Source organism: Coffea eugenioides, chromosome 2 (assembly GCF_003713205.1).
Source record: "Coffea eugenioides isolate CCC68of chromosome 2, Ceug_1.0, whole genome shotgun sequence".
Taxonomy (NCBI): Eukaryota; Viridiplantae; Streptophyta; class Magnoliopsida; order Gentianales; family Rubiaceae; genus Coffea; species Coffea eugenioides.
In genome coordinates, this window is record NC_040036.1 from 55,563,716 (window position 1) to 55,577,324 (window position 13,609).

General features: G+C 34.4%; 1 protein-coding gene across 1 annotated transcript; it reads left to right on the forward strand.

Annotated features, from left to right (window-relative positions):
• The first annotated feature begins 9,029 nt into the window (after positions 1-9,029).
• On the forward strand, positions 9,030-13,403 carry LOC113759911 (protein FAR1-RELATED SEQUENCE 5-like). Its single transcript, XM_027302489.1, has 6 exons — positions 9,030-11,147; positions 11,271-11,351; positions 11,519-11,590; positions 12,915-13,022; positions 13,136-13,204; positions 13,332-13,403. The coding sequence occupies exons 1-6, from the start codon at positions 9,030-9,032 to the stop codon at positions 13,401-13,403; spliced, it is 2,520 nt and encodes an 839-aa protein (XP_027158290.1).
• The last annotated feature ends 206 nt before the right edge of the window (positions 13,404-13,609 follow it).

Sequence of the window (13,609 nt, forward strand, 5' to 3'; positions counted from 1 at the left end):
GAACTAAGTATTATAAAAGTTAACATAAAAACTTATTCCAAAAGTTTTGCACTCCTAGCATTTTTTCTTGTGTAAATTTAAAATTTATTTTGGAAAGGTAGGAAAAAAGGTTAAAACTTGTCATAAATTGGTAATGCTGAAAAATGAGCAAGTTAAAAAATTAAGAGAAAATAAAATGATAAAATAAAACTAAATAATAATAATAATGAAACAAAAGTAGTTAACATCATGACAAAATGAAGAATCTGAAAAAAAAATGGATGAATGAAGAGAGGAGGATTGGGGGGAGACAATTTTAAATGGGTTAATTGGATTTGATGGGTTACCCAATAATATCCATTTATTTAAATGGGTATTATTGGGTAACCCATTTATATCCATATGTAAAAACTTAACATATCCATATCCATCTATTCATGGACGAGTATGGGTAAATTTAACTAAATAGATTTGTTTGCCACCTATATTACAATGCAACAAATCCAATACTGCAAATTATGCAATGAAGAGCATGGCATGGAATCCAACGTTGAATTCAAATGTAATGACATAATCTCCAAATATAAAATGCAATATTCTGTATGAAGAAAATCACTTGATTTGTCAACTATGTTTATGGCAGTGATAACTCTTCATATGTGCGCATTCTTGGTAGTATAGAAAACTAGAAGTAGGAACTCACATCTATTTTTAGGGGTGTTTTAAAATATTTTATGGTAGCAATGTATGTAAAAAACTGTTACTATAAATGTTTTTAATGGTATTTTTGGAGCTATTTTTAAAATTATATCTTGAGATATTTTAAAATTTTAAAATTTTAAGACGACATTTTTAAACATAGGCGGCAAGAGACGAGGGGAGGGGAAGAGAGGAGGAGCGAGGAGGAAGAAAGGGAGGAAAAAGGGAAGAGGAAGAGAGAGGACGAAGAAGGAGGGGGAGGAAGAGGTAGGAGAGAAAAGGAAGAGGTGGCGGCCGTTGGTGGTATGTGATGGTGGCTGATGGTGGTGGTGCTGGGTGATGGATATAGAAGAAAATAGGGGACATTTTTATTATTTTTTTAGTGCATTTGAGATGTGTTGTGTTTTTTAAAATTTTTTAAAGTTGTTTTTAAAGTTTATTGTTATAGGCTTGAAAGACAAAAATAATTTTTCAAAAAACTTTTAAATCCAAACCGAGCCACCACCCATTATTAAATAGACACTTGAAATCGCAAAACACGTCTCTTCCTGGAACGTTCATTCTCACAACAAAGACGTCCTCTTCCAGCAAAACTATCCTAAAAGCACAATCCAAATTGGTACCGTCGTCTTCTCAGAAAACGACCTTTAGGCTTTGACAAAACAAATTCCAACTAGTTCACTAATGTTCAAAATCGCACGAAACCCACCATACCTGACTTTCAGTCATACATGCTTGAATATCTTATGTGGAAAATAATAGGAGATTATTTGGAATAGTTTTTTTAAAAAAATTACTGTAATACTTTATGTGATATGACGTATGTGAGATAAAAAAGTGATTAAAAAACATGTTTATGATGCAATTAAATAATTCTTTAGCAAATAAGAGCCTATCCAAACACAATATGTATGTTTTTTGGAGAGGAGATTTTTGAATATAAAATTTGAGAATAATATTGCAGTTTTTTTTTTTAAATGCGATATAAATGTGATTAAAAAAATGTGGTTAAAAAAATAAAAAGATGATTGAAAAAGTGTTACTATGCAATAAAAAAATTTTGCAAATAACATATCCAAACAAAGGAATATTAGAGCCGTGAAACATTTGAGATTACTCAAAACACATAAAAAGACAAATGATATTTGATGATGGGCTGATTCATGTGACTGAATACAATTTATGTACCTAGCGTAAGTCACAAGCATCACTAAGATACATACCAAACATGTCACATCTTTATTTATTTATTCAAGAACCTATGCAACAGTACCAATCACGTGTACACACTACATACAAAATGAGCTGACAAAGGGGTGTTTGAAAAATATAATGCGTCTGCCAATCTACATAAGTCCTCCAAGGACAAAGATACCGAGTACGAGGCTTGAGCTATTCTTACGGACAGCGTCATTTTGATATCGTATGCACTATTAAGATTGAATGTATGATAAATATATAAAATTTAAATTGAGATTGTTGTCATATATTCATATGACAGATTAATTCATAGTAAAAGAGTAATTAAAAAAAGTTGTAAAAGAGAGTCTTTTACCAAGAATACGAGGGCTGCCGGATTGTCGAGCCCCTTATTCCCAGCACGTTTCGTGACGCCTCCATTGTGGGCTGACGATTGATTAACCTCTGAGTACGCCTCAAATGGGGATAGAGGTTTATGAAATGCTGGTAGTGTGATGTGTACTTTGATTATTATATGCTGCGTAGTGTGATGGGTACCCTGAATCTGCAGATCCGTGGTTTCCGCGCTTCAGAGGCTGGTTGGCTGCCCATATCGGAGTCGCGGTTGATTGACGTGGTCTGGGTTCAAATTTATTTGCCAATAAAAAGAGAAAGTCAATATAAAATTTGTATTCAATAATCTAAATCCCCATTCAAGTCAAGAATGTTCTGCGATTTGGTTTGTTAATTGTTACTCATAAGGTGAATTTGGACTGTCACTTGTCGAGCGCGAGCTCTGTTAACCAACTAATTAAGGGTGTTTAAACTTTGAAAAGAAAAAACTCAAAAGTGGGCTAATATCAGCCAATCCAATTTAGATCGGGAATCTTAGTTCGGAAATTGGATTTCGATTAAAAAAAGAATTCTAGGTAAAATTAATTTATAACTTATATCCAATTTTTAAAATTTCGTAAGACAATTTGAGAATAGTTGTCAGAATTTGATTTCCCAATTTTTAAGTGTCCCCCCCCCCCCCCCCCAACCGAAAAACCAATAAAAAAAAGTTTCCCAGCTACACAAACTTGGCTAGTTTATTAGTTTAAATGTTTTAACTAAGCTTATGGAGGATCATGTGACCTTGTTTTTCCGTACAAGATCATTTGACCTTAAAAGCACATTGAACATCAATCTTGTTAATTACACATTAAATATACTTAACTAATTTATAAATATGAATTATGCTCAGGGATTTAAATGCTTCACTTATTTTTATACCTGTAGAGAAGAGAATTCTTCAACTGACGCCCTTGCGTCGGCTCAATTGGGTTTTGATGCGGTGTTTGCGGAGTTTTGACACCTCCCGGCGAAGGTTAAGGTGTGCTTGCAACTCGATAAGTTTTTTCTTCCTCATTTTCGGCTATGTAGTGTAAAGGAGTAGTTCTTTTTCATGTAGTGTGTGGTCATATATCATTTACTTATTGTATTTATTTTATTTTTAATAAAATAATGGGCTGGCATCCCTTATGGGGTTTGCTTATAAAAAAAATATACTTAACTAATTTACGCCAAAAAATTTAATTCAAATTGTGGATTTTATCAAAATATAAATTATCTAGCCAAAATTCAATTGCCAATGTCTAAATTAAATTACCAAATAAATGTTTTGAACGGATCCGGATGTTGAGCTTCTAGAATATCTAGCCAAAATTTAATTACCAATGTCCAAATTACCAAGTAAAAATTTTGGACATAATCGAATGTTAGGCTTCTAGGATTAAAAAAATGCGAAGAAACTAAATTTTTTAACTGAATTTTCAATTACCAACAAATCACCCCTAGTAAAATTCACTCTACGATGTATATTTGCTTTTATAAAATATACAAATTATATGCACTCCTTACGAATATTGTTGTTGATTGATTTTCTTCAGCTTGACCTAAGACCACATACGATCCACTCTCGATTTATATAGGAATGACAACGGAGAAGGGATGGAGCAGGGGAGCCTTCCCTCACCCCCCACCCCACTTCTCTTGTGAGGGTATTTGCGAGGGCTAATAAAAATTTATCCTATAATTGTATTGTAACCAATTTTTTGTCAAAAATCGAGTACTTAAAATACCAATCCATAACCAAATCATTATTCATTGTAATTTCACAATTGAGGCCCCATAAAAATAATCAAACAAAAGTTATTTAAATACAATCCAACATGATGCGATAAATACATCTAAAGTAGTCAAATTATCACTTTTGAATTTTAAGAATCATTCTATTAAAACATGCCACTAGTCATCAAGTCTTCAATTGCTGTTAGGAATTTAATAGAAATGTATTAGTAAATTTAGTATAACTAATTAATAATTTTATTAGTATACATGTATAATTATTAATGTTATATATACTAATATACATTATATAATACTTATAACTAATTAAATTATAATATTAATTATATATATAATTTAATCTTTCTAATGGGAGACTGCTTACAAATATTATTGTTGATTGATTTTCTTCAAGTTGACTTAAAACCACGTACGAGGATCACTCTCGATTTATATAGGAATGGCAACGGGGCAGGGATGCAGCAGGGGAGCCCTCCCCTACCCCCCACCTCGCTTCTCTTGTGAAGGTATCTGCAGGGACTAATAAAAATTTGTCCTATAATTGTATTGTAACCAATTTTTTGTCAAAAATCGAGTACTTAAAATACCAATCAATAACCAAATTATTATTCATTGTAATTTCACAATTGAGACCCATAAAAACAATCAAACAAAGCTATTTAAATAAAATCCAACATGATGCGATAAATACAACTAAAGTAATCAAGTTATCACTTTTGAATTTTAAGAATCATTCTATTAAAACATGCCATTAGTCATCAAGTCTTCAATTTCCTTCTTCAATTGCTATTAGGAATCTAATATAAATATATTAGTAAATTTAGTATAACTAATTAATAATTTTTGTTAGTTTACATGTATAATTATTAATGTTATATATACTAATATACATTATATAATACTTATAACTAATTAAATTATAATATTAGTCATATCTATATATAAAATTTAATCTTTCTAATGGGTGGCTGTGCGGGGGAGGGGGTGGGATATATTCCCCAACCCCCACCCCGTTTTTTAACCCCTCCCCCCCCCACCCCTCAACCCCAACCCCAATCCATTACCCACCCCAATTGCCATCCCTAAATTTATATTTTCCTTTGTACTTAAGGGGTTTCATTATTGATCGGAGAAACAATTATACATTCGTACCAGTTTCTTAAAATGAGTAAGCAAGCAATTACCCCGCCATACCATTCTTACCAACTGAATACTCTTCTTCGTAAATGGAAACAACAAAATACTTAATAATTATACCCACCAAAGTCTTATAAAAAAAGGGGGAGGGGGGCGGGGGAGTTGGCCAACGCCTGTTTCAAGGGCACTTATTCATATAAATTCAAGTGTTAGTTTTTCGGTAAGAGTAAAACTAATTAGAAAAAGTATTTAAATACAAGGGCACAATGAAATATGAGTGCATATATTCACATAGTGAGTTAGATGTAAATTAGGTCGTAAGAAAATTTGACTTGTAAATTAATTACTTGATTTTCTAAAATCTGATAGTCTTTTTGTCATTAATTGGTTAAGTTATTCGACTTCCAAGTAAAACTTTCTAAAAATATCAAAGAACCTGGCGTATGATTTTTTTTAACGCTTCCCTCCTCCCCTAATGCCTCCCTTTCCCCAAACCTAGAAGCCAGGTTTGAACCACCTTGATTTGCCAAGCGGGGCAAGCTTTACCAAGAAAGTGGAAACTTGTGTCTATTCACACACTCTTTACAAAAGGTAGGAAAGAAGTTTAGTTTTAACCCCCCCCCCCCCCAAAAATAAATAAAATGAGAAGAAATCTAAGATAACTACAAATTTTCTAGTTAAAAAATTATGAGATATTGTTGGGCTTTTTAAAACAAATTATAAAGGCTTCTAAATCCTAGAAAAATAAAGAAAATGACAAATGTACAATAAGATAATAAATGAAGTATATTAGTGAAATTAAAGATCTATTTAAATATAAATAGAACCAACAGTTGAAATTTGTTTTAGGTTGCCACTTGTTATTAATTGGAAGTCAAGCTAAAAGAATTCCCATTCTACAACTGAGCAGCATGCTAAAACAATTACAATATTAGTAGTTGTATAAAAGAAAAAACACTTGGAAGAGAACTATCATCTAAAACTTTGAAGCTAAAAGTCTAAAGCTAAAGATAAACATCTTCATACATTATCCATCTGATAGGCAACAACCAAAACCTAGACGGGAACAACACGGTACCTGCTTTTTACTCGATGCATGTATTGAGAAGAGGGAAGAAAAGAGATAGAAACTTGTTTCATAGGCCTGAAATGATGAGCTGTCAATCGATATGTATGTATGCATGCAGGGGCAAAGCTAAGACACCATATTAAGTGCGGTCAAATTTTAGTATAATAACATTTAATTTTAAAAAAAAACTACTAACATTACATACAGGTTAAAATTAAATTATAAGAGTGCTCATTTTTTTAAGCATTGCAAAATCAATTCATTATCAATTTTGTTAAATACAACTTTTTCAATGTAACTAAATGAACCTCTTGAATTTTTTTAAAAATAAAATGTGAATCACCATCAACTTGATCTTCTACGAGTTTTTTTAAGAAATTTATCTTTACTATGTTATAAATGAAAATCATAGTAACTTAATTTCGTAATATAAATAAAAAATTTATCGTCCACTTGAAAAATTCTTGTTTTTGGAAACTTTGGATGAATTTATTCTTGAACTAACTTACACAAATAACTTGAAATAAATTCAAAATTATTGTGATGGTAAGGATTATGAAATTTCAATTGTTCAGGGTCTATGTATATAAAAAAAGAGAATTTAGTAAAATTTAGTGGGATCAAATAAGATGCAACTTTAAAATTTTGTAAATTACTTAAGCCTAAAAACTAATTTTCCAAAATTAAGTAGGGTCAATTGACCGCACTTGCTTGCACGTGGCTCCGCCACTGTATGTATATATACATACATACTTTTCGCCTCTCCTATACCAAGAAGGGCTTAATGATGATATATTTCATGTCCTTGGGTACTTATTACAACATAAAGTTGGTCTGAAGCTCATCCAACCATTTTTCTGCCATATTCGAATCGGGGGTACCGTCAAAGGTGGGAACGTGAGCGCTCTTCGGATACGGGGCAGGAGCGGTCCTTCTGAGGACCGCTCCTGAACGGTCCCCTCACAGAAAGAAAGGAATGGAGCAAAATAAGCCACGTCAACTGGTTGTGTTGAAGGAAAAAAACGTCACCGTTTGACGAAAGAAAAAAAATAAGATTGACGGACTCCGTTTCCTCTAAACGGAAGATTTGAAATTTTGAAAATGAAGTTGAAAATTTGAATTAGCCGCACAAAACAAAATCGAGAGAAGAAAGCAAGCTGGGTATGTCATTGTTGCTTGGCTGACGTGAAATTAGGTGGAGAGAGTTGGGTTATGGCATCAGAAGAAGAAGGAAGAAGGCAAACAGTTAGAATGCTGTAAAAGAAGGCCAACGATCTCTTCAGAAATTGTATGAGCAATGCGGGGAAGACAGTCGGCAAGGTAGAAGCGAATTAAAGAGGAAATTCATTATCTGACGTTGCCCACCATTTTTTGTGCAACTTAATAGCAGAAGCAACTGTGCATAAGGGCATTCGGTGAAACAAAAAGCTCTCAACGGGCCAAGGTAACGTGATTCAACCATATCAACAACTTTGTGAATCTTATACCAGCAACTTTTCTGAATGTTAGATTCAGTAAAGACATAATATGAAGATAATAGAACAATAGTCAATGTGTACTGTATGTGTGTGTGTGAGCGTGCAGTTTTGCAGTGATGAACTATTTAACAAGTGAATGAATGTACATGCTGTTGTAGATAAGTTACAGGTTATAACCACCCTATTACAATCTTTGTGCATCCACTAGTATTGGTCCATGGTCATCACGCAATCTTAGTTTGCCCCTCTGTTGAGTATGCAGTGTGTATAAAATGGAGGTCTGGGGTTTGACCTAGGAAAAGCAGAGGAAAAGATATATGTGAATAATAAATAGATGTACCTAGTTTTGTAAGTAAATTACATGATGTAAGAAATGTATTAGAATGAGTAAAAAATGCTTGTTTGGCCCTGAAAATGTAGAAATAGTAGAAAATGCACAGGAATTGGCTTAGGCGATTGTCAGTAACGAATTACATAACGTCCAATGAAACAAAGTACCTAGAACCTAAATATAATCACCAGAGTGGATGTACATATAGTTAAAATAGACTTACATGGAGTGAAAAATACATTACAGTCCGTATAACTTAGTATACATGGAGTTATATTTGTACATAGATAATGCCATTGTACTAGAGTAAAAGTAAAGTGATGTGAATCATTAATCATATCAATGGGAGTATTAATAGAATTTGGTTTACGAGTAATGTGTGTAACATAACATATTGTAAACGGTAATACACACTTATGTTGTCGTTTACATACATACTATTCATGAACTATTGTAAATTATGGTGTTGGATGCATAATTGGTAGGAGCAGAAGTAATGAATTGTAGAGAAATTGGCAGAAGATGGGACTCATGAGTTAGGAATGGAGTTCAACATGGAAGAGGATGCGTACAAGTTTTACAACAAATATGCCTTTAAAATGGGATTTAGTGTACGCAAAGACTATTTAAATAAAGACAAAGACTATTTAGTCTATTTTATGCGGTTGTCATTAACGAATGACATAAGGTCCAGTGAGCTAAAGAATTTAGAATCAAAATATAATCACCAGCGTGGATGTACATACAGTTAAAATAGACTTACATCGTGTGACCAATACATTACAATCCGTATAAGTTAGTGTACATGGAGTTGTATTTGTACACAGATTGTCTTAGAGTAAAAGTAAGGTGATGTGAATCATTAATCATATTGATAGCGTAATAATAGAATTTGGTATATGAGTAATGTATGATTCATAACACAATATGAATGGTAATATACATATATGTTGTCGTTTATGTACATACTGTTCATGAAGTGTTGCAAATTAGGGTGTTTGATGCATAATTGACAGGATCAGAAGTAATGGATTGCAGCAAATTGGCAGAAGATGGGACCCCTGAATTAGGAATGGAGTTCAACAGCGAAGAGGATGCGTACCAGTTTTACAACAAATATGCCTTTAAAATGGGTTTTAGTGTACGTAAAGACTATCTGAATAAAGACAAAGACGGCGTGACCACGTCTAGGAGATATAGTTGCTGCAAGGAAGGTGTAAAGCGCAAGTACGAAGGTGATGTGATGCCAAAGAGGACACGAGCGCCGACGAAAACAGGGTGTGGAGCTAAAATGGTTATCGTGTTGTTTAGAGGAACAATGAAGTACCGTGTGCATGACATTGTCTTAGAGCATAACCATGAGTTGCACATTGTTCAATGTGCGCACATGATGCCATCACAAAGAAAAGTGAGCGAGGCTCAAGGATTCCAAGCTGAAATAAGCGAGGACGCTGGGCTTTCATTGAAACAGAGTCATGAACTTATGGGAAAGGAGGCAGGTGGGATGGGAAATGTGGGATATACTCGGGAAGACCTGAAACGATATCTTCGTACTCGACGGGAAAGGAGTTTGAAATATGGAGAAGCAGGTAGCATGCTGAATTATTTTCAAGAGCAAACACTCGAGAATCCATCATTTTTTCATGCCGTACAGTTGGACTGTGAAGAGCAGATAACGAATATCTTTTGGGCTGATGCAGGAATGTTAATTGACTACAAATTTTTTGGAGACGTAGTCACATTCGATACAACCTACAAAACAAATAAAGAATACCGGCCACTTGGAGTGTTTGTGGGTTTTAACCAACATAGGCAAATTGTGATATTCGGTGCTGCCCTTATGTATGATGAGACTATAGATTCTTTCAAATGGGTGTTTGGTACATTTCTAGAAGCAATGTGCGGAAAGCGTCCAAGTACCATACTAACCGACCAAGATCATGCTATGGCAGCCGCTCTTTCAGTTGTTATGCCTGAAACATTTCACGGTCTATGTACGTTTCACATAAGGCGTAATTTTATGAAACATCTTGGCAATCACTACAAGGAAAATAGTGATCTTCCATACATGTTTGGTGCATGCATGTATGAGTTTGAAGAAGTGGAACAATTCAATAGGGTGTGGGAGGCGATGGTGAAGAAACACGATCTTGAAAATAATGAATGGCTCTCCGGATTGTATAGAATTCGTGATAAATGGGCAAGGTGCATGATGAAAGAAAGATGGACCGCTGGAATGCGAAGCACCCAACTCAGCGAAAGCCTAAATGCAGCAATTAAAAATCATTTGAAACTGGATCATGACCTTGTGCAGTTCTTTAGACATTTCAATCGGGTGGTTGATGAAAAGAGACATAATGAACTGATCGCAGAATATGAAATGAGGCAAAAGCTCCCCATGGTCGGGTTAAGGCAAACACCTATGCTCGTGCATGCATCAGAGACGTATTCACCAACCGTATTTGTTGCATTCCAAAATGAATATGGCGAGTCAACAGCTATGGTTATATTGAGACAGCAAGATGCAGCGATGATTGTGGAGTTTGCGGTCATGAGGTATGATGGAGGACCTGAAAGAATAGTGGTATTCAATCGGAATGATCTAAGTGTACGTTGTAGTTGCAAAAAATACGAGAATGAAGGCATTTTATGTGGGCACGCGTTGAAGGTGTTTGATACTGTGGGCATAAAAATAATTCCTCCTGAATACATTAAGAGGCGATGGACAAAAAGAGCTCGGGCTGGAGACTGTTTTGATCGGCGAAGACGGGAAGTTGTGGCTGATCCTAAAATAATGATTTCAACTCGTTATCGGGAGCTCGCTCCAGCCATGATTAAGGTCGCAACTCGAGCAGCAATGTCGGAGGACACCAGCAAAGTAGCAATCACTGTCATATCCGATTTGGCAAAGAGAGTTGAGCTCCTCCTCTCAGAAAGTGAAGAACAACCTTTGCAAAATCAAAAAAATCTGAATATGGAGGAACGGGATAAAATTGAAATTGTGAATGAAATGGGGGAGGCAGTAGTCGCAAGAGGCATTAAAAAACGAGGTGGTGGGAAGAAAAGTAGAGTGATGCGAAGTTGGATCGATAAATTTGACAGAGTAAAAAGAAAATCTAGATTATCAAGGACTACACAGACTACGGTATGGATCAAATTTTGGTACTCGGGGAACATTTATGCTAAAACTAAGTTATCGTTATGCTATTAACTAAAGTTTAGGTATCATTCATGATGAAATAATATTATTGCCGTGTCAATACTGTAGGCCTCAGAATCGGAGCCGACATCGGTTTCAATTGAGGAATACATGTTTATGGGATGTCGTTCATCTACTGACTCTGTTTCGGTTAGTATAAAACGGACATGACCGTTGCTTTTATTTGGATGTTTCTAACAGCATCAATAGTTACATTGATCTTACATTGTGTGATAATGTTGTTACGGCTGTCATCCCTCCTGATATACCTATTTTGACTGTCTTATACAATGATTTGGTCCATACGAAACTCGTAGACGCATTCAATGAGCCAGACAGTGAATGGCCCTCCAAACGCTATTGCTCCGAATATCGATGAAAGTGAAACGGTATGTATATATTTAGTAGTTAAAATAAAGACCTTCTTATTCGTGTAGTAGAGCTACCTTTTTTTTAGGGTTAGTATCAGAAACCTCCCTTGAGGTTTCTTCTAATCACACCTAGAACCCCTCATGTTTTCGAAATCACACTTAGCACCCCTGAAATGACAACTTTGGTATCATTATCAGCCCCTCATTATTTTTGTTCCACTTTTACCCTCCTTGTGAACTCTATTTATGTAACTCACATCCCTCCAACTTTTGTAACACTACAAAATCGTTCTTAAGCAGTGTAACATGTTTTGAACATTTTGTAATTTTATGTAAGCTTGTTGTACATCTTTATAATAGATTGTGTTTCTGTTATTAAGTTTTACAAATAATTCACATAAAGTTACACATTGTTTAAAAAATGTTACATTGATCTGAACGGTGATAAAAAAAATGTGACTATGGATTCTAATAATGGCAGCAATAGTTTCAATATGTGATTGTAGTTGTAAATAAACTTGCTCTTCCATTTTTATGAAAATGGAATCGTATAAATAGCTTTTTGTGCATCCTAATCGAATGGAGTTTGTAAGTTATTAATATTGCGATGCCCTATTATCAAGTAAAAATGGATTGCTAATGCTATATACTCATGAATTCCCATCATCTTTAAACATCTTTTAGATTATGTTATTATTCACTTAGAAATTGCAATTTTGACAATGGCACTATGCCCATTGCCAAAAGTCAACATCACTGGAAACTCTATAGCTATTTAATATTAGGGAGTGGGATAGGAACAATTGTTAGATCAACCATCCCTAAATCGTGTAACATTTTTTGAACATTTTGTAATTTTATGTAAATTTCTTGTACATCGTTACAATAGAAGTCTGATAAGTTGTTAGTGTACATATGAGTCCAATATGTAATAATCGTATTTGTGTTGATAAATTTTACACATAGTTCAATTAGAATTACACTTTGTACAAAAAATATTACATAATTACATAATAATTTTACATAATTTAGGGAAAACCTCAAGGGAGGTTTCCGAAATTAAGTCTACATAAATAGAGTTCACCATTGCGGGTAACAGTGGAACAAAAATAATGACTCGGCGGACAATGATACCAAAGTTGTCATTCCAGGGGTGCTAAATGTGATTTCGAAAATATGAAGGATTCTAGGTGTGATTAGAAGAAATCTCAAGGGAGGTTTCTGATATTAACCCTTTTTTTATAGTATTGTAATGGTGGGCACCTGAAAGCTGTCAAATCATGCAAATTATGTAGTTAACGTATGCTCGCTTTAATAACATATTATTTTTTATTATTCGAAGGGTCACCGTTTGGCTAATCAGGGGCCTCCTAGAAGTGTCCCTACAGAATGGATGCATCCCAGATTTTCTATTTTTTCCAAGTATAACTCTGTAAGAGATGTCTTAATGGTCTGATATATCATTTTTATTATAATGTCTAGTCCAATTTAACTTTTTAAGTGAGCAATATAGGGATTGGTAATGATTTGTTGACAGTCGATTACTTATACTATGTAATGTAGGAGGAGCGTGCAGCACTTTTAACACACTGTGATGTTGATGCATATCATGTATTTGCACCTTCACCCCAGGTGATAAACTTTTATCGTTACAGCACATATTTGTGTACTGTTGTTAATTGGAGACTTGGATATCGTATATCATTAATCGTATGGTTCATTAATAATATTGCTGATTTACTATCGTTACGCATTTCAGGGAAGAAATAACACCCAGGGATTGCAACTTCGCGCTGACGTCGCCGCCCCCGAGAATGAGATTGATGAATGATGTGTAACTATATTTTGCGAACGAGACATTAGAGTGGTTATCCCAACTTAGGAATACTGCATATGTACGTGTTACAAGCAGTTAGTAGGGTGTTACAACTTATTGACGAGGTTGTACAGGCAGCATTGATATTTCACTCTTTTCAAATTTAGACAAGTGGATTACAATTGTAATCACATCTAGTGGTAGTAATCATCAATAGTTTG

Coding starts and splice junctions, on each gene's coding strand:
- LOC113759911 (XM_027302489.1), top strand. CDS start 9,030: ATGGATTGCAGCAAATTGGCAGAAGATGGGACCCCTGAATTAGGAATG. Junction 11,591..12,914: donor ATATCGATGAAAGTGAAACG/GTATGTATATAT, acceptor TATTATTCGAAG/GGTCACCGTTTGGCTAATCA. Junction 13,205..13,331: donor TATTTGCACCTTCACCCCAG/GTGATAAACTTT, acceptor TACGCATTTCAG/GGAAGAAATAACACCCAGGG.